This window comes from Gopherus evgoodei, chromosome 4 (assembly GCF_007399415.2).
Source record: "Gopherus evgoodei ecotype Sinaloan lineage chromosome 4, rGopEvg1_v1.p, whole genome shotgun sequence".
NCBI classification, from domain to species: domain Eukaryota; kingdom Metazoa; phylum Chordata; order Testudines; family Testudinidae; genus Gopherus; species Gopherus evgoodei.
Genome location: NC_044325.1, coordinates 26,769,559 through 26,796,148, shown reverse-complemented (window position 1 = coordinate 26,796,148; position 26,590 = coordinate 26,769,559). Strand labels below are relative to the sequence as shown.

General features: G+C 42.8%; 1 protein-coding gene across 3 annotated transcripts in view; it reads right to left on the bottom strand.

The window, feature by feature from the left end:
- CCDC85C (coiled-coil domain containing 85C) overlaps positions 1-26,590 on the bottom strand; it is a 165,905-nt gene that overhangs the window by 35,580 nt on the left and 103,735 nt on the right. The window contains exons 3-4 of one of the 3 annotated variants that reach the window (XM_030558785.1): positions 11,473-11,511; positions 679-783 (exon numbers count right to left, since the gene is read on the bottom strand). The exons of 1 other annotated variant lie outside the window; for it this stretch is intronic. In XM_030558785.1, coding sequence (XP_030414645.1) covers positions 679-783; positions 11,473-11,511 — 144 coding nt within the window. The remainder of the gene's footprint in view (positions 1-678; positions 784-11,472; positions 11,512-26,590) is intronic. One more of the 3 variants, XM_030558786.1, reaches the window with a different exon arrangement.

Sequence of the window (26,590 nt, the reverse complement as noted above, 5' to 3'; positions counted from 1 at the left end):
GTTTGGTATGTTCTCATCAGCTACATTTTGCACAATAATCAGTGGGGGTTGTGGGACTGAAAGGAGGAGCCAGGAAGATAACAGCATATTGTTTAGCAAACTCAAGACATTTCACCTCCTTTGTCGTTTTAGAGGAAGCAGAGCAGGCCCATCTTGTTACATAAACTTACTTGCTGTACAGAAGCAGCACAGGGTAAACAGAAAGCACCAAGAACTTGAGCACTAGAGATCCTGACTACTAATTGTTAGAAACCTGGCAATGTCTTTTATCTTATCCAGTGTCAGATTTTTTGACACAGGCCATAAGAGTTTAAGAAAAGGAGCATCAGATTTGATTGGACCCCCTTTGTTTTCAGATAGGCACTTAGTGACAGGTTTCTGAGTTATCTGAGAAACCTCAACTAGAAAATCCTGAGCTCAACATTTCATGGGTTACAATCACCAGACTTTCCTCTGTCTGGAAATCTGCAACCTGTAAAATTGAATAAGTCTTGTGATAAAGGGCTTGATTTTATTCTGTTTCACACCACTGATTTCAGGGTAAAATTTAGTTCTGAAGGAATGACCTATCAACCTGTCAGATATTTGCATTCATGGCCTGAGCTCAGGCTCGATCTCTCCTCAGAAATTTAAGATTCTTGTCTGTATAAATACACCAGGTAGCTAAATGGCTCTTACATTTTGCATGGCATCCTGATATTGCGGCAGTGATGACAGCTGTGACTCAGAGTGGTACGGGGATAATCCTTTTCTTAGAGTCCTCAAATCCCCAGAGCTAGATTGCTGCAAAGACAAAGAAAGAAAATAGGACAATCTGTATTAACCAGAGGAAGGAAAATAATGCTCATTCTGATTAGAAGTCTTTATTAGCTTTTCCTTGTGACCATCTCTATTCTGTGGCCTGTTCCCATAATAACTTTTCCCTGAAATGATGGTTAAAATAACCATCATGGTTAAAATGCTTTTCCTTTCCTCAATTCTGGAAAAACATTGTCAAGTGGTTGGAGATTAAGCAGATAGACTGGGCAGATATTTTATTTTGCCCAACTTCATCTAAATTTCAGATCACTAAAAAAAAAAAATTACATTAATATGCAGATAGGAAAATTATTCACATGAACTCTGACCCCATTCCTGTAAAATAAAAATGTATTATTAGAAGAAAAGTAGCATAGACCGATCAGAATATACCAGAAACCATTTTCTATCTCTCCTTTTAAGATGACATTGGCTATTCAACTGGCAATTGGAGAGTAATAAGTGTTTTTAAATATTGACACTCTCATTTATGAAAGCTTTCGCGTATCAGTGACACCATCTCTTGTTTGGCTAAGAATTTCTTGCACACAAAGAGTCTTGAATAAATATTCTACATGTCATACAAATAAATGTAATAAATCACACACATTCTATGGAAAATAATACCCACAATGACCACCAAATGATCATGTATTATAATGGTATTGCATAATCCCCTTATGAGGGAGTCTCTGTCTAGTTCCCTCACTTGGTGAAGCTGAAATGAGATACACTTAGAACCAGCAGAATTGTTTTTAAAAGATCCAGTATACCTGAGGATGACATGAAGGACCTGGGATGAGAATTATATCATTTTATTACCATAAACATGCCATTAACTTTATATATTTTAAGAGCGTCAAGCAATGCATTGTCCTCCATTTTAAAGCGCTAAAAGCATGACCTTTGGGATTTTTATGCTCCATTAAGACTTTTGACTTGCATTTGCTGCAAAAATGATATTTTCCACTTCAAAAGAACTAAATAAAAACCATCGGTGCAATAAAATTTAATGGAATGTCTCATAAATCAGCTCAACTGTTCAGATTAAGAAAACTCCCCAGTAACCCCAGGGGTTGACCATAGCCAAAACCTTTAGAACTCTTGTCGCTGCAGCATTGGTGGTGGGTGTACTTTCACTGCTTGGTCCCATTTTACAGCAGAAAAGTTTGGTTCCCTTAGAACACATTCACCATTCTCCCATCATTGACCGTAGAGATTTTTTTTCTTGCAATGATCTGTTTGGGAACTCTGTTTCTGAGCTCTCAAATATTATATTTTTCTAAAAAGATCCAGTGTGATCTAACGAGTTCATAGCTACAGCCCGCTAACCCTATTCCTTTTACAGGATGTGCAGAGATGACTAGTCTTCATGGCAGCTAACCTAAAGAACTGGATATTACTGCCACATAGTTTAACCTGCTAGAAGTGTTTTATCCCTTTAAAGTCAGTTGCCATAGAATGATTTGCCCAGATTGCACATTAACACTTTCCTTGGAATTGTAAGATGGCATCAGAAGTGATCATTGTCTTGTTTTCCCAACTTTTACATTTGACAAGTGAAAAGTCAAAGACAGTAATATTTTGAAATGTAGCTCACTCTTGCAAGTAAAATGTACTTGGAACTGAGGGCAAGATTTACTTCACTGTATAAATGCCTGGGCTTTTTTTGGAAGTTTGAGGGTGAAGGCATTTGGGGAGAAGGGTTGGACAGGTCTATGCAAATCTGATGACCAGACACCTTCGTTTAATGACAATGTCCCATGGTCCAACGTGTAATCATTTCTTGGCTGATTATATTGAAACAGAGGATTTGTCCTGGGTGGCTGTGCAAGCTACAACCTGCACCTCACCTATCACATATGAACATGTGGCTCCAGCAGTCTCAATGCTGGATTCCATCACTGTGTTATCTACCGTTGACCTCCATTTTGTCTTGACATTTCTGGGCATGGTGTACTGCTCCCTCCTGCATCTGAGTTGAACGCATGCATATGTGCACGCACGTGAACAAAGGCAGACAGTACAGCAAGGAATTTTAAAGTCCTTGCTATGTGCTAGAGTGATCACAGATGCATAGGCTCTTATCGGTAACGCTCCAGTCCAGAAGGACAATGCATGCCTTTCTGGGGATTAGAGTGCATGGCCCAACATGTAATTCTGCTGCACTGGAATCTTACAAACTGCACTGATAGAAAAGTGCCACTTTCTGACACAAACATGGAAGTGACTGGGTGAATACGGATAGAGATGGGCAATTTGTGGCTATTTATTTCTATCTTTCAGCATCTTGCTCTCCTGCCACAAGATGAGTTGTTCCCATTGAGAAGGGTCCTGGTACTCTGGACCAAGTGTTCATTTTCTCTAGCACATTACAGATTGCCCTGACAGCAAAGTCAAAATATCCTTGTGAATAAATCCCCCTTATCCCTGAGTGCCCTCTTGCGGCTGGGTGCCATAATGCCAGGTTAGTATCCCACTTCCCTTTTCGAGTCCTTAAGCACTCCACAAAAGGCTCTCTTAGCTCAATAATACCCCCCCGGGGCTAGTTTATCAGAAAAACACAGTGCATGTATCTGTACAAAAATCCCAAAACATTGTCCATGTATTGCCCCTCAGTGCACATAGTAATTAAGATCCCACAACTTCCAGTTCATCAACATAACACACACCATACTGCAGCATTTTCCACCACATCTTGGCTCTTCTTCAGTCCTTTCCTGTCCTTCTGCCAGGAGAGCAACCCTAGCCCTTCCAGCGCAGGCGGGAGTGGGGGGGGGGGGGCAGGCAGGCTCCGTGCCCAGCTCCCAGAAAGCTGCCAGCCAGGGCCAGCTCTACTGTTTTTGCTGCCCCAAGCAGCACGCCTTATTGCCACCACGGACAGTGGGGGCAGTCCGTGTGCCGTTAGGACAGCACATGCATTTCCGTGGCAGCGGCAATTCAGTGGCAGCTTCTGTCTTCAGCCGGAAGACAGAAGCTGCGCCACCGCGGACAGCTGAACGCAGAAGCTGCTGCCGAATTGCCACCACCGTGGAAATGCGCCTGCCGCCCCAATGGCACACAGACGGCCCCCGCCCTCCGCAGTGGCAATTCAATGCGCTGCTTGGGGGCAAAAACACACAGACTGCTGCCCCTTGCAGATTGCCGCCCCAAGCACCTGCTTGGAATGCTGGTGCCTGGAGCCAGCACTGCTGCCGCCAGAGGGGAGGCCAGGGGGAAACCACGGTCAATGGGAGCTGCAGGGGCAGCACGAGGAGACCCTGGCCATCCCTCCAGCTCCTAGGAGCCACCTGAGGTCAGCACCACCCGGAATCCACACCCTGACCCCCCTCCCATGCCCTAATCCTCTGCCCCAGCTCAGAACTCCCTCCCACATCCAAACTCCCTCCTGGAGCCCGTACCCCCTCCTGCACCCCAACCCCCTGCCCCAGCCCTGAGCCATCTCCTGCACTTGTCCCCAACCTGGATCCCCCTCCTGCACCCCAAACCCGTCATCCCCAGCCCCACTCCAGAGTCTGCACCCCCAGCTCGGAGCCCTCACACCCCTGCATTCCAGTCCAAAGCCCCCTCCAGCATCCTTAATCCCTCATTTCTGACCCCATCCCAGCACCTGCACCCCCAAGTCCATGCCCAGAGTCCATACTCCTTCCCACACCCCAATCTCCTTCCCCATCCTAGAGCCCCCTCCCACACTCCTAACCACTGGGCCCCACCCCCACCTGCACCCCAAACCTCTCGTCCCTGGCCCCACCCCAGAGCCTGCATTCCCAGCCAGAGCCCTTACCCTCTCCTGAACCACAAACCCCCTGCCCCAGCCTGTTGAAACTGAGCAAATGGGCAAGGGTGTGGGAGAGTGCATGAAGGAGGGAGGGGGGATGGAGAGAGTAGGAGGGGGTCCTTGGAGAAGGGGAAGGGCAAGGGTGTTCGGTTTCCTGCGATTAAAATGTTGGCAACCCTACTTGGAAGCCAGCAGGCTACCCCTTCTGCTGATCTCTTGCCTTCAGCCCTCTGGCTCCCACTCTGCAGCATGGAGACATCAGCAGGAATGCCCCTCTTCTGCTCCCCTGTTCAGACCTCTCAGGTCCATGGCTCTCCAGCTTGGGAGTTAGCAGATAACGCCCTTCCCGGCTTTTCTGCCTTCAGCCCTCTGACCCAAGCTCTCTCTAGCTTGGGGAGATCAAACAGCAAACCCCTCTTGCTGCTCTCCTGACTTCCAATTCTCCCTGATCCTTCCCCGGGTGCTGCCCAACCTCCTTTATTGGCCAAATTGGGGACAGCTGTTCTGGTGCAGGACAGTTCACTTAAAGGTGCCAGCTGCCCTGTGACAATCTGTCTTGCCAAACAATTTAAGGCAACCACACCTTTGCCTGGTCTACACACAAGGTTGCACTGATTTAGCTGAAGATGTGATTTTACACTGATTAAAGAGATTGGTGCAAGCCCCAGCATGGACACTGTTCTGGTTTCAACCTGGTTTATAGAAGTTTAGTTTGTGTTGGTAAATTTACAGGCACAAATTAAACCAATAAAACCGAGGCTCCACACAGGGGTTTTCATTTGTTTAACTAAATCAGTTTTTAAACCAATTTTAGTCGAACTGGTGCAACTTCTCTGTTTAGACAAAGCTTCTGGTTGTTTCGGTTGTTGCTGTTCATGAGTCTGATCCAATGCCCTGGAGATCAATGTAAAGATGCCCACTGAATTCAGTCTACACTGAATCAGACCTTTAGGTAAAGAAAAATGGAACAAACCATTGAGAGAACCTTCAACGGGCTGTCAGCATCGGAAGAGTCCATAGGAAAATAAATGTATTTAGGAAGCAGTGAATGGGTGTTCATGCTCCTTGTTAGTCCATTGTTCTCTCTCTGAGTCTCATAGTTTTGGAGAAATCCATTTCTACACTAGTGGCCAATCCAGCTCCCATTGAAATCAGTGCAAATGTAAAGTCAGCCATAGGGACTGAACCACAGACCTCTGGTTCTAAAGCATAACCCTGTGCTGCCTGAGCAAATTCTCCCTTCACGGGATACAAACATCTCTCTGAAGTACAAAAACTTAATCACCTCAGTAATAGTCTTTCCAGGTCAGGGGTAAGGCACATTAGTGGGGTGGAGCATAAAATCTTGACCTATTTGGGCTATACTTTCAGTGCTGTTGCTCCAGTCCCTCTCATGAGCACTAAACTGTTCTAGTTTCCTTTTACAATTTTCTTTAAAAGAAAATTTGTTTCAAAATGTAACTTGTTCTATGAAAACTGGTTTCCTCCAACAGCCCATAAAGCATATCTCAGCACCATTATTTCCCGGCTGCAGAAGAAAAGCATTTCAATTAAACTTGTGCAATTACCTCACAGACATTCATAAACATTTACACATTCATCAGACTTTGCTATCAAGGTCTAAAGCTAACCAAGGAAAAGTGTGAATCTCTCATTAACAGGCAATATGACTAATGATGCATCAAAATGAGAAACTATTACGCCATTTAAACCTAAATTAAAAATCCTGGTATTTGCATTGTTAGTTCACTCACAAAATGAAATCCCTTATTCCCTTGCCCAATTTTCATTACTGAGATGGAAGTGACTCCTAAATTACTTTTCTCATCAGAACGGCATTTAAAAGCACAATTGCTGATCACCTTCATTCTACATCACCATTTGGAGATGATCTTAGTTGCAGGTCTTTAGTAAATCACTGTTCAGTAAAGTCATTTTACAAGTCTTGTGAAAGAAAATCCTTCATACGATGAAAAGCTTCACACCACTCAGCTTAGTTAGGAGTCAGTCCTGCTTTCAATGGGAGCAGGAGCAAGTCCTTAAATAACAAGATAGAACCTAAAGCACACACTAATGTAAGGCCTAATGCTGCTTTCCATTTTTGTACACAGTACTTTCCATTGGCTTTCTTGGTACACAAAGAAAGCAGGATCAGGCACATAATATCACTTAAGTGCAAGGTCTCACTTAGCTCCAATCCAACTTCCACTGTAGTCAAACAGAGTGTCCATCAATTACTCAGTGTAGAATTCTGTCCCCCGCGAGTGGCAGGGCAACATACAGTCATTGATGAGCCTGGGACAGCTTTACCTAACAGAACAGTCTTTCAACTCAGGCAGTAGAGGTTGGTGCTTTAGAACTAGAGATCTTGAGTTCAATCTGCACCGCCACCAACTGACTTATAGGCATGATGTTCATTTGCACCCATTTCAATAGATTTCTCCAAAACTACAAGACTCTGAGAACAATGGAGCATATACACCAAACCACTGCTTCCTAAACACATTCATTTTCATGTCAGACACCTCATCATTGACAGCCCATCAAAGGTTCCCCCAGTGCAGTTATTTACTTATTCTCTGAGAATGACCATACAACATCTTTTACTGTTTAATTAATCCTAAAGTCTTGAATCAGAAAAAGACTTCTACTGGCCAGATCCTGAGGTCTATACATGGTTGTTACTCAGCTTAAGCCTTAATGAAGGAAATGAGTCCAACTCTGTTCCCGCTTAAATCAATGGGTATTTTACGCATTCACTTCAGTGAAAGTGGGTATAGTGTTAGACCTTAGTGAAAACGGACTAACACCATAAATTTCTCTCTCTTCTAGAATATAGGTCTAATCATTAATAAAATAATAAGAAGAAGAAGTTGAACTGGATGAAAAAATAGGGAACATTTTTCACATTTCATTTTTTGTTAGAAATCTCAAATTTTTGACAAATTTCAATCAATTCTAATAATAAACTTTTTAAAACTATTATCATGCACCTGAAGTCTGAACCAAAGCTTATTATTCTTTCTAGCAGAGAGAATAAATTGTGACCTGTTACTTTTGACCTGCTGTGATCAGGGTTATTCAGTCTGATTACAATGCAAATAGCATGAGAAGACGGATGATGTTTATGTTGCTATTTTAAGGTTAGCTAACAAGCAGAAACATTTATTTTCCTTTTTCTTTCTGTCTGGTCAGTGCTATTGCTATATTGAACCAACTATGTAGATAAGAACTTACACGCAAGCAAGGCTGGCACTATCATTTAGGCGACCGAGGCAATGGCCTAGGACGCCAGAATTTTTGGGGGGCGCTATTTTGCCAGGGGCGCGGCACGCGGGTCCAGTGGACCTACCGCAGTCATGCCAGTGGACGGTCCGCTGCTGGAAAGGCTCCAGTGGAGCTGCCGCAGTCATTTCGGCAGACGGTGCGCTGGTCTAAAGGCTCCAGCAGACCTACCGCAGTCATGCCTGCGGCAGCTCCACTGGAGCCTTTCCAGCAGCGGACCGTCCACCGGCATGACTGCGGTAGGTCCACCGGACCCGCGGGGGGCAGCAAAATGGCCGTCCGCCTAGGGCGTCAGAAGCCCTGACGCCGCTCCTGCACGCAAGTAAGACAAATTATCTTTTTAGTTATACTTTAGGCTAACTTCTGCTGTAGAGGATGGAAAAACAGAACAAAGAGGACCTAATTCCTATACACTAGGACAGGGATAGGCAACCTATGGCATGCGTGCCAAAGGCTGCATGTGAGCTGATTTTCAGTGGCACTCACACTGCCCACGTCCTGGCCACTGGTCTTGGAAGGGCTCTGCATTTTAATTTAATTTTAAATGAAGCTTCTTAAACATTTTAAAAACCTTTTTTTACTTTATATACAACAATAGTTTAGTTATATATTATAGACTTATAGAAAGAGACCTTCTAAAAATGTTACAATATATTACTGGCACGTGAAATCTTAAATTAGAGCGAATAAATAAAGACTCGACACACCGCTTCTGAAAGGTTGCCGACCCCTGCACTATGATATAATAAAATGGATCATTCCTATATTAAAGTTAAACAGAGAAAGATCCAAATGTGCTTGATAGCCACCCAGATCTTTCTCAGCATTTATGTATAAGATTAGTAAAGCTATGGAACTATTTAAATTAGAACTATGTTCTAAAATAACCCAGGAATATTAGAAAATGACATTGTCAGCTTCCAATAATCAATGAATTAGCATTCAGAACAGAATTTATATAAGTGCTCATTAATTGCAAATACTGTTCTCTCCTTTGTCGTCAACTGAAATAGCTGAAGTTCTGTACAGGAGGAAAAAATTTGTATCCGCATGCTCTGAAGTATTAGAGCCTTTTCCCTAGGTTGCTCTGTCAGATTGTCTGTTTTTGCTTGTTTTCCTCCTGGGTAATTTTTTCTTCTTTTTACCTTCCCACAGTCTGTCAAAGCTGGCATTTGATAGTCCAATTTGCATGGAAAACAGAAAGAAGCATCACTCTTGTGAAGCCCTGCACTGTTGAAAAGCATCTACTAATGATAACTTGCGTGTCTGGAGTTTTTATTTACTGTCAGTGGAGTCCATTCAGGAGGGGATTGGGAAGCACTGAGTGGACAACTGCAGACAATGTCACGGACTCTGGAAATCCCAGTGGTCATAACTTTTAGACACTGCACTGTACGCTTCACCTTTCAACCATTTTAACTTCTTGATGGTGAGCTAGAGAGACAGCAGATTGCATGTTATACTGGTGGGCTCAGCTCATTGCCTGGCAAGGTGAGCCACTACATCAGGAGGTTCCCCCCTTATGCCCCCTCCATATGAAAAGGACTTTTCTATAGCAACCTGACAGACATAGGCTCTGATTATGCTTTCATTTATCCCATCCTCCTCCATGTAAATCAGGAGTAACTCCATAAAGCCAACTGCCTTGGAATGGTGTAAAATTGGTGTAAGATCAGAACTTGGCCTTTAGTCCACTGGCATTCATTTTAAACAGAACAGCAGCGCTTTTACATAGGAAAATGATATTCAGACTGTTGTAAGTTCTGAGCAGAAGCATTATGAAAAGTGAATGGGAAATCTTACACACACACAAAGTATATTTAAGATCCAAAAGCACAAAGCAATTATGCACAGAGCATGATATTTTAAAACAAAATAGCTGAGATTCATTTACTTTTGACTTACCTGCTAAGCCTCGCATTCAAGGCTCTGAGTTTTCCTTGCAAGAATAGAAGAGGCCACTAACACACAACATTTTCTTGAACTGTTACTGGCATTGGTGGTGTCATCTATTCTTTCAGGAGAAATGCAGATTCCTGAACTTGGAGGGTAGCCAAGATTTCTGATCACTTTTAAATGATACCCACAGGTCATAACGTCATAACTGTGTTACACCTGTTATGCAACAGAGCTTTAGAGGAAAATATATCTTAGCATGCAGTAAAACTAAATGGAAAGGATTCTTAGATCTGCAATAAACTCAACAGTTGCAATATACTGTATTTTTGTCAACACCATTGTAAAAGATTTGCTCTAAAGCATGTACATGTCACACCAGCATCCCAACCTCTAGAGAGATGGACAATTTCCATTTTTAGGGTCTGCTCCACTCTTTTTGTCTAATTTAAATATTTAAGGTGAAATGCACCCCATCCAGTGAGTCAGGACAAGACATCTGGACCATTTAAACGCTTAAGGGACTTTATTGCTCTATAGGCCCTGGCCCTCTCCATAGGGGCTAATTTCACTCTGGTTATTTTGGCTTCACTCTAAAGGTCCAGAACACCACTTAGGCTTCAGGTAGGAGACCTGTGGAAAGTTAGCACTCTGAGTGCTGGAATCCTGATTGGCTGGGTATATGGAAGCACTCTGATTTCAGTTGTGGAGGAAGTAAGGGTAAATCAGAAGCTGATTAGCTCAGGCTCTTGTGCGGGTAGGTAAAGGAGGCAGCTGCAGGGAGGAGGGAGGTTGGGTTGTACAGGTGAGTGGGAACCAGTACATAGGAGGTTGGTGGAACTGGGACCAAAGTTCAGTGTGTGTGTGTGTATGAGGATGATAGATAAAATTAGGGTTAGGTAGAAAAGAGAGTGAAAGAACATGTCTATGTTGCAGTGTAAAGATCCCTCAGACTTGGGAGGAGGTAGGAATGAGCTCATATCTGGGGACACAGGTCAGGAAGCTGATTAGATAAGTCAGGCTTGTGAAGAACTGGACAGCCTGAGGGGCTGAGTTCCTTCAAATTTGACAGCCAAAAGGTGGGTGGGGGATATCAGAAGCTGGAAACACATGTTGTCATCTGCAGTGTCTAGGTGCAATTTACTGAGGAAGGCCTGTAGATCATTCTAAGCGCTAATTTAGAGAGCGGGCAATGTGCTTATGGACAGTAGTACAATACATTATCTAAGTCACCTGCCTGTTGCTGTGGTGTATATACTTCACCACCTACTAGCAGCATTTCACTGCACCATAATTGTTCTAGTAATTGAAATTGCCTCAATTTTGACACTCAACAGTCAGTTGTTTGCATCTGGGTAATTAAATGGAAGATTTAGTTTGAAAGCTTTTGCTATTATTCCAGACACACACTGGTCCAGAAGCCATTTAGCTGTGAGCTCCTCAAACTGGCACATGGCTTTGATTTGAATAGTAATTTTGATTGTACAGTCTGAGTTTTGACAGACTTACCCATATCTTTATTACCAATGCAGAGCAGAAGTTAGAAATAATTAGGAGTGCATTTAATACATTCAGATTATTAAAAATGGAAAATTGCCAACATGAGCCTCTGAAAGAAAGATCCACCAGTGCACCAAACAGCCACCACCAATACTCAGAGGCAGTCCCACAGATCCCAAAAGCTCACAGCTTATAAATGTACTAGATCTCGCTACCTTAATGAAATTTCTTGGCAAGCTGTTGCGGTCAGCCAGCTAGGAGGGAACAAAAGAATATTATGCAATTTAAATCTTAATTAAAATAAAAGACACTTTATTGTCATGGTAAACTTTAATCTTTATTACAGATTACTAAAATAGGACCTTTTTAACATTCAGGCTTTGCAAGATAATATTTGAACTCAAAGGTCTTTACAAACATTGATAAATTAAGACTCACATAATTCCTTATGAGACAAATAAACACAAATAGCCTAATATCCCTATTTTAAAGATGGGGAACCTCAGACAAAATTGGCCAAACTGTTATACCCTTACTTGTATTGCATAACACTTTACCTTACAAGAACTCCTCTTGAATTCAATAGCCATAACGGTGCTATAATAAAATATTCAGCATGATTAAACTCAGTGTTACATCATTGACTTCAATAGAGTTACGTCGGATTTAAATGGATGTAAGTAAAATCAGAAAAAAAGGCCTTAAATGACTTGTCCAGGATCCCACAGCAAGTCGGCAGAAGGGCTGGTGACAGAACCAAAAATTTCTGCCTCCTGGCCATGTTCTCATATCACTAGGCCTGACCACAAGAACAAGGGGCAATATTCTGTGCTGCGCCTCTTAAAAGGAATGTGATTAGGTAGCGTTAAGCCACCTTTGCACCCTCTTGATCCTGGGCTGCTCTGCAGCCCCTAGAGCAACACAGACCATCTTGGGTGGCTATCTAAGCAACCTATCTCCAGCTGCCTGTGGACTGCAGCACTGCCCAGAATCCCTGCAGCATTAAGTGTTGTGACCCCACTCCCAACATGCCCTTCCTATCTCCAGCTCTGCCCCTCCCTGCACACCCTCTGTGCCAGGGCTTGTGAGGAGGTGCTTAGAAGACAGTCTTATGGCTGTTTTCCATATTGGCTGCACCAGAAGAACTCTCCAGCTGTTCAGTACAAAGCTTTTATGGGTCCTCAACACCACCATTAAGGGTATGGAGGGGGATACGACTTCCCTAGGAATCCAGTTTTGACTGGAATAGGCTTAATTTGATGATTGAGACAGACGCTTTGCATACAAGTTGTCAGCTAGCTTCACACAAGGAACATACATAATATGGGTAAGATCTTCAAAGCTGTCTAGAGTATTTAACCATCCAACTCCCACTGAAATTGATCTCTGTCTCCCACTCACACACGTGCGCGCGCGCACACACACACACACACACACACACACACACACATACAGATGGCCAGAGTTGACACACATGCACTCTTGTATGGATGGCCAGAGTTGCCAGTAGGGTAATGCTCTCAAATCCAGATTAACAGAGTCACAGAGTTTAGGGTCAGAAGAAACCACCAGATCATCTAGTCTGACCCCCTGTACATCACAGACCACTAATAATCACTAACCCCAACAATCAAAACTAGTCTAAAGTATTACAGTCCACAGGCAATTAAATTACAGTGTGCCACCATCAGAGAACAGACAGGCTCAAGATGCACCACTTCCCAAGGCCCCTGCAGTGGCAGGGAATGGATTAAGTGAGATATACCCAAATGATCTTGGCAAGTGACCTGCCCTCCGTGTTGCAGAGAAAAGTAAAAAGCCCCACGGTCACAGCCACTCTGACCTGAATACAAGAAGCAATCCCCTGGATTGTATACTCTGGCCACAACGCACCAGCACATGTAAAATGGCACAAACAGTGTTAGCCACATTGCTTCTGGTATTTCCAGTAGCTGAAACCATCAGCATCCTTAGTCAAGACCTAAATGGAGGCTGCACATCTTTATCTGGCTTCAAGGCAGTCCATCAGTGCTTTGCAGCTGCATTTTTAAATGCCAGTAAGCAAACCCCAAGCCATTACTTCCTCAGATCCCATCCTACCATCTCCCCTTCAATCTATCATGACGTTAACTAAAAACTGAATTAAGCTTCAGCCATTAAAGATATTCTTACCAATCATGCTACAGCAAAACATATGTACAACGTTAAGAACATCTGAGCAGTCCCATTAGCTTCAATGGGACTGCTTGCATGTGATTAAATTTACACGAGTATTGGGTATTTTGGGACCTGACTGTTTATTGTTTGGGTGGGGTTTTTTTTAAAAGGAGAGAAACTTCTCAAAATACTGCAGATGAAAGGAAAGTTAAGGGATGAAATTAAATACCCCTCTGTTTAATATCTTCTATGTCATTATAGCACTTCTAATCAGCAGATCTCAAAGTGCTTTTCAGAAAAGCTCACTATTATTATCCCCATTTTACAGACAGGAAAACAGACGTGCAGAAGGTAACCTGACTTGCCTACTGTCACCTAGCAGGCCAGTGGCAGAGCTGGGAAGAACAACACAGGTCTCCTGAGCCCCTATCCAGCAGGCAAGTGGGGAAGCTCAAGTTAATTTCACAGGTGACACACCCAAACTCCTTTTGTGTTTCTCTCTTCTGGAACAAGATGACAACTGTGGGAACAACATGCAGCAGGGGCCTTTGAGAAAAAGTGGCACAGGAAACAACTGGGGTTCCAATGAAAAATACAGAATTTATTTGTGTGTGTGTGTGTGTGTATTTAGATTTTTAAGATAGGGCTGGATCTTGGCCTTATACAACAGCAAATTGGGAGTAACTCCTCTTGTGTCAAAAACTGATGTGAGAACAGACTCTGGCCCATACATTTCAGATTGTACATCTCACTGGCTTTTGCTTAGACAGGGAGTGGTAAATGAAGATTTGAAGAAGCAAAAACAGCAGATGTCATTTGGTTAAAGTGCTGAAAATTGGAGTTCTTAATTGACAGAGGAGAGATAATTCTGTGGAGAAGCATTAATGAATAGCAGGAGATTGTTAACAAGAGGTTTACCAGAAGATTTCAGCATGTAAAACTCTATTGTAAAAATATTTGTTATCAGCATCTCCATGGGGTATAAGCAATAAAAAACAGTGCCAGTTACAATGCTCCCTGTCCTCTGTAGAAACTGAGACAGGGAGCTTTAATACATCATTAACATTCAAGAATAGTTGTCTTGTCTTTTCATTTTTATACCAGCAGAGAAAGATCAGCCCAATAACTCGTGTGAGGCTCAAGTAATCAGCTCAAATGAAAATACAGTATATAATTATAATCACCTAACTGGCAATCTTTGCTCAAGAGTGAGAGACCAAGGACTGGAACAGCTGAGGTTGGTGCTGGGATTCAGATTCAGGGCTTTTAGTCTCTTACATCCATAAGTACTGTATTAAAATACAAAATGGAGTTGTTTCCATTGCCATTCAGTGGCTGGTCTGTGGCTTGTATGCAATGAGTTTGGGAGTTTCAGACCAGTGGAAGGTGCCTATAGCACAACAGTCAGCTCCACAATCAGCCCCTTTTGTTGGCAAACTCATGGAGAAGCCAAGGACTGAGGCACCAATTCAGCAAGGTGCTTAAATACATGTATAACTTTAAGCCTGGGAGTAGTCTCCTTTGGCCCCTTTGCCCCACTAAGGTGGGGCAAAGTGGATCGATTCCAGCCAAAAAGAGTCATTGGAGAATTCCTCTTGCAGAGGAGAACAGCTCACAAGTATCAGCTCAACTAGGGGCACCTTATAGACTAACAGACGTTTTGGAGCATGAGTTTTCGTGGGTGAATACCCACTTCGTCAGATGTGGGTATTCACCCACGAAAGCTCATGCTCCAAAACGTTTGTTAGTCTATAAAGTGCCACAGGATTCTTTGCTGCTTTTACAGATCCAGACTAACACGGCTACCCCTCTGAAGCTCAACTAGGGTGACCAGATGTCCCAATAAAATTGGGACCATCCCAATATTTGGTTGTTTGTCCCGCATCCTGACCAATATATGTTTTGTGATCCGGTGGCACTCAGGCTTTATTTTGTGTGTGTGTGTGTGTGTGTGCGCGCGCACGTGCGCTTCAGCGGCACCCCCTCATATGTCCCAATATTTTGTTCTTGTCATATGGTCACCCTAAGCTCAACAGAAGCAGTGAAGCTAGCAGCTGTGCTAAGCTGGTCTCCAAACTCCGTATAGGGGTGTGCTGGGAAAGGGATGGAGCAGTGGTGGGGTAGGAGCACAGATTCCAAGGCCAGAAGGAGTAGAGCTGATTCTCCACTGGTGCAAATTAGACCAACCCCTCAGTTGTTCTAACTAAAGCTGGGACCACGTCTACATGCACGAACCCAAGCTCAGATGCAGTGGAGAATTGAGCCTATTGACTTCCATAGGATTACTAAAGTGCTTAAAGTTTTTCATGTGCTTAAGTATGTTGCTGAACTGGGCCTTGAATGGCCAGAGAAAATTAGCCAGAGCTGGACAAAAAAAGTATGATGATTTTTCATGGGATATTTATTTATTTAAATTTCCCACAAATCTCTTAAGGTTTTTGTTGCTGTTATTTTATGAAAAATCCAAACCGGAAAGCTAAGAATTCTTCATTTTGAAAACCATTTTTGGTTAAAAAAAATTATTTTCAAAAACAAAAATTTGTCCTGAAAGCCAAACTGGAAAATGAAAATTCTTACCAAAAATTTCAATTCATTTTTAATTGTAAAAACAAATTACATTTTCCACAACAATGTTTATTTTGGTCAAAAAGGCAATTTTTCCCTTAAAAAAAATGTACCAATGATAAAAATTTAACCAGCTTTGGAATTTGCTCTCTTCCCAGCCCTATAGGACATCTTTCCTGGTCATGGCTGAGACATCTGAGAGAGACTGTAGGGACACATGGTTAGCCAACCTCAATGTCTAAGGTTGTCAGTGAGACACATCACAAGGATTAAAATTCTCTCGCGCACAAAAAAGCAGAGATCGATGTTTCTCTGTATATTCCCCTGAATTCTTTTCACATTGTTGATCTTGAATTTCTCTCAAAATTAATCTTGAATTCATAACTGAACTTATTGGCAATGTTCATCTTGAATTCTTTCAAGCTAATCCTTAGCTTCTATGTACCATTCTTTGAATTTTTTCAGACAACCATTGAGATCTGTGTGATTTGTACCTCTTTATGCATTATAAAGTTATATGATATTACCACTTCACAGCTTTTCATACTGTGATTAACTGGCCTTTTTCAATCTCTGTCTCCATAAATGGACAAAAGTGGCTTGTAATAAAATTATTAAAAAGTTGTTTAAGCACAGAATATGACTAAGCCTGTGTTCACAGCTGGAGGTTAAACCAAGCCTCATTAAATACAATGTTCTTGCACTTTTCCCACAGCAGAAATAAATGGGGAACAGAAGAGCTTTGACCATCACCATCCCTCCACCTCTCTCTCACTCTCTCACACACACTCCCAAGCACACACCCAACCCCAACATTTCAAAAACCATGAGTCAAGAAAGCATAGGAGTGGCTTACAAATACAAATAAATAAATTTTTAATTCTTTTCATCTGTCTTCTGGTTTCACATCCTTTAGGATACATTTGTGTCACATTTTCTCCACATTCGTGAGGGCTAGAAACACATTTTATTTGTAAATGAAAGCTGAGATTCTCACATCATCACTTGACTCCAGGAACTTTAAAAAAACCCAACAAATATTATGACATTCACAAGATCACAAGAGTCAGAAACACTGCACACCCACACAAGCTTTACTCCCTGCAATGCAGGCCACTTTACTACTGTGTTAAAGTTTGCAGTTGTTTTTTTATTTATATCTAATTTGGAGAACCCCATCCACACGAGTATGGGCTAAGCAAGTACTTCCCTAAGCAGCAGTCCCAGGTCTTGATTCAAAGCCCATTGAAATCAACAGAAAGTCTTCACCTGACTTAATGGGTTTTGGATCCAGCTCCCAAAGAAAGGCCTGTAGTATCTCAACTTCCTTTTTCTCTGAACTGCAGTTAGCAGCATTTCTAAACTACTCTTATAAAGCTGAATGGCTCTTCTTTTGAAAGAACATTTTGTTCAATAAATATATAATGCTTATTAAAAAACTTCTGCTTACTGGGTTCCAACAGATAATTAATTAGTCATATCAATCAATCTGGGCACATTAAATCATCAGAGAAGGAGCAGGAATGAAAAGCACTGATGTAGACACTGGTACCCTTACATTTTCTGTGCTACATTTTCATGAAGCTCCCCACCAACACTGCTGATCCCACATTTGTGTGCACATGCAAAACCTGTACTTGCATGTGTAAAAGAGGCACATGTGCATGCAAATGAGGATTTGTGTGTGCAGTTCAGATGAATAAGTCAGTTTTGAAGGGTATAGCTAAGGTGGCCAGGAGCCTAGTTTCCAGCCAGAAAGTCTGGTCAAAAAGGGCACCTGACAGTGTCCAATCAGATCTACTGACCATACACCCAACATCCAGTTACTGCGAATAGAGGAGGCGAGGCAGCGTCGAGCCATCACCTGCATCATCCCCTACTCAGCCAGGGCTGCCTCCTACCTTTGCCAGGCAGCTGCAGCTTCCCAGCCCCAGCTCCACAGGCAAGTCCCTTCTTACCCGGGTAAGAGGTGTGGGAGGGGGAGGAAAGGGGGAAAGAGGGGTGGACGGGGACAGGGCCTCAGGAGAAGAAGCTGGGCAGAGGCAGGTCTCAGTGGAAGAGGTGGGGTGCTTGCTGCTTGACTGAAATATATCGTCTGGTTTTGTTTGGGGGACTGTATGCTGAGGCTAATGGCCTGCTAGGCAAGGCTGAGAGCTTCTTAACGAGGCTTTGATCCCTAAGTCCTTTAGCACCCATCAACCCTTAACCAAGGGGCAGGGCTACTCAGGAAGACTTTAAAAAGTCCACTCCTAAGTGACCAGAGGGGCTGTCCAATTTATTGCACCCAATGCAACGTGTATGATTATCTGCCCTTCGGGCAGGTGGCATATGTGTGCATTCGGTACAAGAACCTCCTGGCCCTCAGACTGTGTTCGGGCTTTGGAGACCAGAGTGGCTGAACTGGAGGAGCTAAGGGAGACAAAGAGGTACAAAGATGAGAGGTACATAGATGAGACTTTCCAGGACATAGTAGAACAGTCCCATCCCTGGTCTGACAGCCCCGGTGCTGTTGAGAAGGATGAAAGCCTCAGGGAAGGAGAACATCCAACTGGAGCAGGTGGAAACAATCCCATAATTGGGACCCTCCTTCCAGATGATGTTGTGGTATCCTCTCGCACTGAGGATACTTCTCTGGGGGAGGGAACCCCAGTTATTATGAAGAGACAGGTATTAGTAATGGGAGGTTTGATCATTGGAAACAGATAGCTAGAACAGGTTGTGCTGGTAGGGGTTTGGCACTATATATGAAAAAAAGTAGAATCAAATGAAGTAAAAATTTTAAATGAACCAAACTGTACCATAGAGTCTCTATGGATAGTAATTCCATGCTTGAATAACAAGAATATAGCAATAAGGATATATTACCAACCACCTGACCAGAATGGTGATAGCGACTGTGAAATGCTTAGGCAGAGTAGAGAGGCTATAAAAATAAAAAACCCAATAATAATGGGGGATTTCAACTATCCCCATATTGACGGGTCCATGTCACCTCAGGATGGGATGCAGAGATAAAGTTCCTTGACACCTTAAATGACTGCTTCCTGGAGCAGCTAGTCCTGAAACCCACAAGAGGCAATTCTTGATTTAGTCCTAAATGGAGCACAGGATCTGGTCCAAGAGTGAAGGAACTCTAATGTGAAATTGTAGAACTACTGATTGTAGTTTGTAACCTATCATTTAAATCAGCTTCTATACCAAATGACTGGAGGAAGGCTAATGTGACACCAATTTTTAAAAAGGGCTCCAAAAGTGACCCCAGCAATTACAGGCCTGTAAGCCTAATTTCAGTACCAGCCAAACTAGTTGAAACTATAGTAAAGAACAAAATTGTCAGACACACAGATGAACATAATTTGTTGGGGAAGTGTCAACATGATTTTTGTAAAGGGAAATCATTCCTCATCAATCTACTAGAATTCTTTGAGAGGGTCAACAAGTAAGTGAACAAGAGGGATCCAGTGGATATAGTGTACTTAGATTTTCAGAAAGCCTTTGACAAGGTCCCTCATCAAAGGCTCTCAAGCAAAGTAAGCTGTCATGAGATAAGAGGGAAGGTTCTTTCATGGACTGGTAACTTGTTAAAAGATAGGAAACAAAGGGTAGGAATCAATGGTCAGTTTTCAGAATGGAGAGAGGTAAGTAGTGGTGTCCCTCCAAGGGTCTGTACTGGAACTAGTCCTATTCAACATATTCATAGATGATCTGGAAAAAGGGGTAAAACAGTGAGCTGGCAAAATTTGCAGATGATACAAAACTACTCAAGATAGTTACGTCTCGAGCAGACTGTGAAGAGCTACAAAAGGATCTCACAAAGTGAGTAACTGGGCAACAAAATGGCACATGAAATTCAATGTTGATAAATGCAAAGTAATGCACATTGGAAAAAACATAATTCTAACTATACAATGATTAGCTGTTACCACTCAAGAAAAGAGATCTTGGAGTCATTGTGGATTGTTCTCGGAAAACATCCACTCAGTGTGCAGCAGCAGTCACAAAAGTGAACAGAATGTTGGGAATCATTAAGAAAGGGATATATGATAAAACAAAAAATATCATATTGCTTCTATATAAATTCATGGTACTCCCACATCTTGAATACTGTGTGCAGAGCTGGTCACCCCATCTCAAAAAAGATATATTGGAATAGAAAAGGTTCAGAAAAGGGAAACAAAAATTATTAGGAGTATGGAATGGCTGCCATATGAGGAGAGATTAAGGAGACTGGGACTTTTCAGCCTGGAAAAGAGATGAGTAAGGGGGGATATGATAGAGGGCTATAAAACCATGACTGATGTGCAGAAAGTAAATAAGAAAGTGTTATTTACTCCTCATAACATAAGAATTAGAGGTCACCAAATGAAATTAATAGGCAGCAGGTTTAAAACAAACAAAAGGAAGTATTTTTTCACACAATGCACAGTCAATCGTGGAACTCCTTGCCAGAGGATGTTGTGAAGGCCAAGGAAGACTATAACAGGGTTCAAAAAAGAACTAGATAAGTTCATAGAGGATAGGTCCATCAATGGCTATTAGCCAGGCTGGGCAGGCATGGTGTTCCTAGCCTCTGTTTGCCAGAAGCTGGGAATGGGAGACAGGGGATGGATCATTTGAAGATTACCTGTTCTGTTCATTCCCTCTGGAGCACCTAGCATTGGCCACTGTCGGAAGACAGGACTGGGCTAGGTGGACCTTTGGTCTGACCTGGTATGGCCGTTGTTATGGGGCATGGGTGGGGCCCCAGGGAGAAGGGGCAGGGCAGGGGAGATTCTGGAACTCCTGCTGTAGTGTCTGGTTTTTAAATATTACCAATTTGGCAACCCTAGGTACAGCTAAGGAAGGTCCTATGATAATCTAATCCTCTGTGTATTATGCCCACATACAAAGGTCTGTCTTTGAAGTCAGTGGGAGTCTAACATTGACTTCAACTTTGGATCAGGAAAACCACTAAGAAAAAAATATGGATATAGGATTTTGATTAATCATATTTAGGAAGAAGCAGAAATTTTAAACAGTACTTACAAAAAAGGCCATAAATTGCCTTGGTACTTTTTACTTTAAGTAATTCTGAATTTAAACAGAAGCAAACACAGGGAAAGCATTCGTATCTGAGTCACTCTCTGATCCAAAAATCAAATGGCTCTAGTGAGATCTTAAATTAAAATAATGATAATTCTCCCTTCTCTCAGCAATCAGTAGGGTGTGCTTTAGGGAAAAAAGGCAAGTTTGCGATTGTATTCAACTTCCCAAGTATATATGTACCATTCCTGGACCAAGTAATTGCCACACAACAAAACTAACAAGCTGATTTGAAAGGGAGGCTCAAATGTTCACAGCTGATATGAGCTCAGTGTGCCAGAGAGGCAATTGCACATGTGGGAGTGTTAATGGCAGATCTGATGCAGAAGTGGCTGATATTAAAACAACAGAAGAAATTGCAATCCAGTTCTTTTGGCACTCACCCGTTGAGTGTGATTTCTTTTACTCTCCCATTTTTAAGAGAGGTTTAACTCCTTTCCAAACTGTGTTTATTTCCTAGTTCATCCCAGCTCTAGTGGCTCTCATATTCCTTAAATCCAGGGGCTATATTCCTAATTTGCAGACAACATTTTGGGAATTTCACATGTGTATTTGTGGAAATGCACAAATTCAACTGGCACTCTGCTGATCCCCCTGTTCCCCAGGGCAGCAGATCCTAATCTGGGCTCTTATGCTCAATATCGTTAATAGTATTTACAAGCAAGAATTATTTGCTACCTGCATGGCTGCAGCCTGAAAGAAGTTTAGTTTGTCCAGGCCACACTACTCTTAAAAATAAAAACAAGCCTTACTTTTAAAATTAGAAGGAAAAAAAATACTTCAAATTGGGATTCCTCAGGAATTATCCAGACCGCAATAGTTCCCAGGAATGACCCTGACAGGTTTGGGGGTACTGACTGAGAAATACTTTAAGATTGTTGGTCTTTTAAATAAATGCTCAGCCATTCCACATAAGCTTTCCGGGTCAGAAAAGACTCTTCCTATCCCCCAGAGGAACCCACTCTTTGATGAAAATCAGATCATAATCCCACTGCCAAGCTTCCAGCCAGTTGCAATCTCACAGCCTACCTTGAAACGGCTGCTCTGTTCAAATCTAGGCTCCCCTAGGTCAGCAACCTGCAATGCATTCTAGGGTACCTTTGCCCTGGAAAATCTTCCAGGAATGCCAAATCTGGCTAGAGAAGCCACACGAGGCCCAGTAGAAACTATAAACCTATGGAAATCACAACCATCATTCCACAATGTGAAGGACCTGATGGTGGGAAATGGGAGTCGGAGTGGAAACAGGCTCAAGCATACAACCCATGAAACCTGATTTGGGACAACCTATACATTGCAGCTTTCATTTAAAGAAAGTAATTCTAGCCCTTTCACTTGTGCAAAGCAATGACTTATTTTTTTCCTTGTGCAGAAAATGTTAAACAATGTAAACAGGGGTGAAAGTTTGTCATTAGGATTATTCCTAAAAATTGTGGATTATTCATGGTGTTTCCCATTGCTACCCAGAACTGACCTTTGGCACCTATGAAACTTACAAGCACGGGGTCCCTTTAATTTTGGGAGTGTGGGAGATGCAAGCAGACTAATTTATAGTTGTGGGGCAGTGCTGTCTGAGATGGTTCAAAGCCCCAACTTCATGGGTGATCTGGAGTTCAAGCACCCTGGGAAATAAAATAGGGGGCACTGAGCACCCACCAGCCCCAAAGGTTCCAGCTGGGCTGTCCGCTGATGAGCTGTTCAGCCAACCCAGGGTGGCCAGTGGAGCAGGAGCTGTTGGAAGCGGTTTCGGGGGAGGGGGCAGAGTAGGGGCAGGAAGAGGTGTGGCAAGGGCACGGCCTTGGGGGAGGGGGTGGAGTGGGGCACAGCCTCAGGGCAGAGTGGGGATGGAGCACCCACCAGGAAAAAAAAAAGTCAGCACCTGTGGTTCAAAGGCATTTGGTCTCCTTCCTATCTGGCTACCTGCAGCTTAGCCAAACGGGTACATTTAACTATAAGGGGCACATTTTATCAGTATAAGAGGCATCCTGGTCTAAGGGATGAAGCATGGATTGAGTGCAAGGGGGCGGGGCTAATCCCAGCTCTATGGTGTGCTCCCTCTCCAGAAGTGGAGAAAACAATGCTTCCTCTCTCTCTCCCAGTAATGGGGTGGATTGTGTCAATTAAATAGTTAATGTTCAGATATTAACATTATACAGTCCTGTAGTCTTAAAATTGCCTTGTCCCAGGCAGAGGTTATTTTAAAGACTGTCTGAGTGGTAAAACACACACAAAACCTTCCAGTGGCAGCTCTTATTGTTTCTCACACTCTTGTTTTATAGGGATAATTAGCTCTCTAAGTACTTCTTTTTTTTTTTTTTTTTAAAGGTTTGGCAATAAGGACAGATGCTAGCATAAGCATTTGGACTCCACTTCTCCTGCAGAGTGAGGCTGGAGACTGGAAGGGGACAAAGATTTTCACTGCTGCTTTTCACATAAAATTGAGTCCGTTAAATGGTGCCATCAAAAATCAGATCATTCCCTCCCCTCAGAATCCTGCACACCATGGTGTCACAGGAGTAGAGCAGCAGATTTCTGAAGCCCGCAGCTTTTCTGGGTGAGGTTAAATATTAAAAAAGTCATGGGCTTTGGAAGACAGCTGGTGCATTGTCTAAGTGCAGCAAGGCTCTCCCCCAGGCTGCAGAGCCTAAGGCAGAGCTGCAAGGTGGAGGATTGGTGGAGCTTCTGGGAATTGGGGCTGAGGTGAGGAATGTGGGTAATGCAGAAAAAGGAAAAACATACCTAAATCACAAATTTGGGGTAAAACATGTATGTTTAAAATTAAAATTTGCCCTGACTCCTCAGTGATTTCTCCCCAAGTTTAACATGACAAACGCTGAAGTAAACACATTAGCAGGATCCTACTTTAGAGATCTCCACTGTACTAAATGCACTTACAGTAGCAATACCATTTACCACATGTAACTTACTTTCTTGTTTGCAGCTTCATTCTCTGAGCTTCTATGGCAGCCCCCACTCCCCGCAGTCAGGATCTGTGCTTGATCCAACCGCTTGTGGCAGATGTCCTCTATTTGGGTGTTTCAGAGACAATAGTTTCCAAATAAGAGGAAACATATGAAGTGAGAGTATATTTAGATTCAGATGGTACCTGCCTCACTTAGGACTTGTCTATACACAAAACACTGCAGCAGTGCCTTCAGCTGTGCCACTGTAGTGCTTCAGCAAAGACCCTACCTACACAAAGGGGAGGACTTCTCCTGTCAGTGTAGGTAATCCACCTCCCCAAGGGGCAGTAGCTAGGTTGACAGGTGAATTCTCCCATTGACCAAGCACTGTCTACACGGGGGGCTAGGTCAGTTTAACTGTGTTGCTCAGGGGGGTGAATTTTTCACATCCTTGAGCGCTATAATTATACCAACCTAATTTCCTAATGTATACCACAGGCCTTAAGAGTTAGATGCCTACAGGGCTAAGTACCTAAGACTCCAGCTGGTAAGGACTAAAGCTGCCAAACAGGAACGGCTGCACTTCAGGGGAGGGGTAAAATGAGGCCCAGTTGGGGGCCACTCCTCCCTCCAGCACCCCGCTGACCCAGAACTGCAAAAGCAAGAACCTTTGCACATTCCCTCAGAACTATAGAATGTGCTCTGACTTTCTCTGCCCTGCACTGATTGACTGTTTGCTCCACTATTTCTCACTTCCTCTCACTCTCTCCCTTTTCTTTCCACTTAGCTGATCCCTTCTTAAGTAAACCCAATTTCTCCTCCTCCCCCACAAAAAATATTGTGGAACTAACATGATGCTGGTTGCCATCACATTGTTCGCACTGCTTGTGTGTTATACCCCTTCCGCCATCCTGTGTCCATCCTGTCCATTTAGACTGTATGTTCTTCAGGGCAGGGATGGTCTACTCTGTGTTTGTTCAGCGACTAGCACAATAGGGCCCCATTCTTGTTTGGAACTGAGGCTCTGCCGTAATAAACATGATTAATATTAAAGCATCTAACTCCCATTGAAAGTCAATGGGAATTAGGTGCCTGTCTCACTTAGGCACTTTTGAAAATCCCACTAGACACCTATCTGCATTTTTAGATGCCTGAATACCTGTGTGAACTGGATCTCGGTGCTTAATTAGGTTTCATTTTAATGTCATTGGCAAAATTTAACTCAAGTTAAATTTAAGTCAGCAAAAGCAAAACTAATGTTATTATGAAATGCTACATGATGGAAAATATTAAACATTGGATTATGAGGTAAATACACAGCAGAAAAATGGTTCTGTGAATGGCAAAATGGCTATGTTTCCATGGATCATATTGGACTATTCAGCCCAAGAACACTGTATACCTGCCACCTATTTGTATTTGTCCTGGAGGATAAATTAATCTTGTTCCAACAACGTGGCATTCTTCATGGTGATATTTGGCATGATAACATTGAGTTATATCACAAAACCAGGAGAAAATTCCCAACTCAAATTAGGATAACAAAACCTTCACTGGAATAGGCCAGTGAAGACCTTAGAATGGCTGATGTCAGGAGCCCACATGATCAGTAGACACTAGGACTTGCAACTCTACATTAACAAAGGGCTGTGTCCAAAATATAGTCAAATTCTGCTCCAAGGCTGCAGAAAGCATTAGATGATGCCTCAGGAGATGTAATGAGTCTTGATATGAAAGAGGGCGCCACCTACATTTAAATGCCAATTCTATCATATTGTTCAACACTCGCTGTTACATGCTGCACCTGGCTTAGAGCGTTACCAAGGGTAGCCCTGAAAAGCAGCTATCAATTCCTGTGGGTAGAGATGACATAGAAATTAAAGATCAACAGGAAGGAAACAATGGGTCTACAACGAAGCAGTGGGAACAAAAGAATAAAATAAAACAAAACAAAAAAAAACTCTGAACAAAAATGTCCCATCATATCTATACCTGGTTATGAACAAGGAAAGAAAAAGGAGAAAGGAAAGCTTCTTCATTTCCCCCCCATCCTCAGTCACGGTTCAGGGAATGGGAGCATTCGATCCTACTCAAAATGGGAAGAAAAGAGCTTCCAAGGAATCTGTTCAGAACAGTCACCGGAAGCAGGGAAGTACATGTCTTAACACACCAGTATTGATGTTAACGTGCACAGTACGAACCGCAGACTCAGAAAGACCCTGGAATATCACTACTCCCACAGCACCAGCATTCTTTATTCTTATGTGTTTAAGGATGGCGGAGATGTCAGCCAGCAGAATAATGAGCTACATTTAAAAGTCTCACATTAACTTATTTTTCTGTCTGAAAAAGGCACAAAAGGTACTGAGGTACATCTTCACACAGCCTCGCATCCCAACCACTAAACAGGGTAAGTAACAAATCTTTGTCAAGAAGCCCCAGTTAGCAAAGGAGCCCTGAGTCCCAGGCCACTGTAGTATAAACGTTTTTACAAAGGTTGCAGTATCATTTACAGCCCTGGCAATAGCAGATCTCTCTGGATGAAACAGTATTTTGGTTCTATGCTTAGCATTTGGAAAGAAGCCAGTACAGATTTGTTAATCTCTTAATGCACTGGCATTGTTTG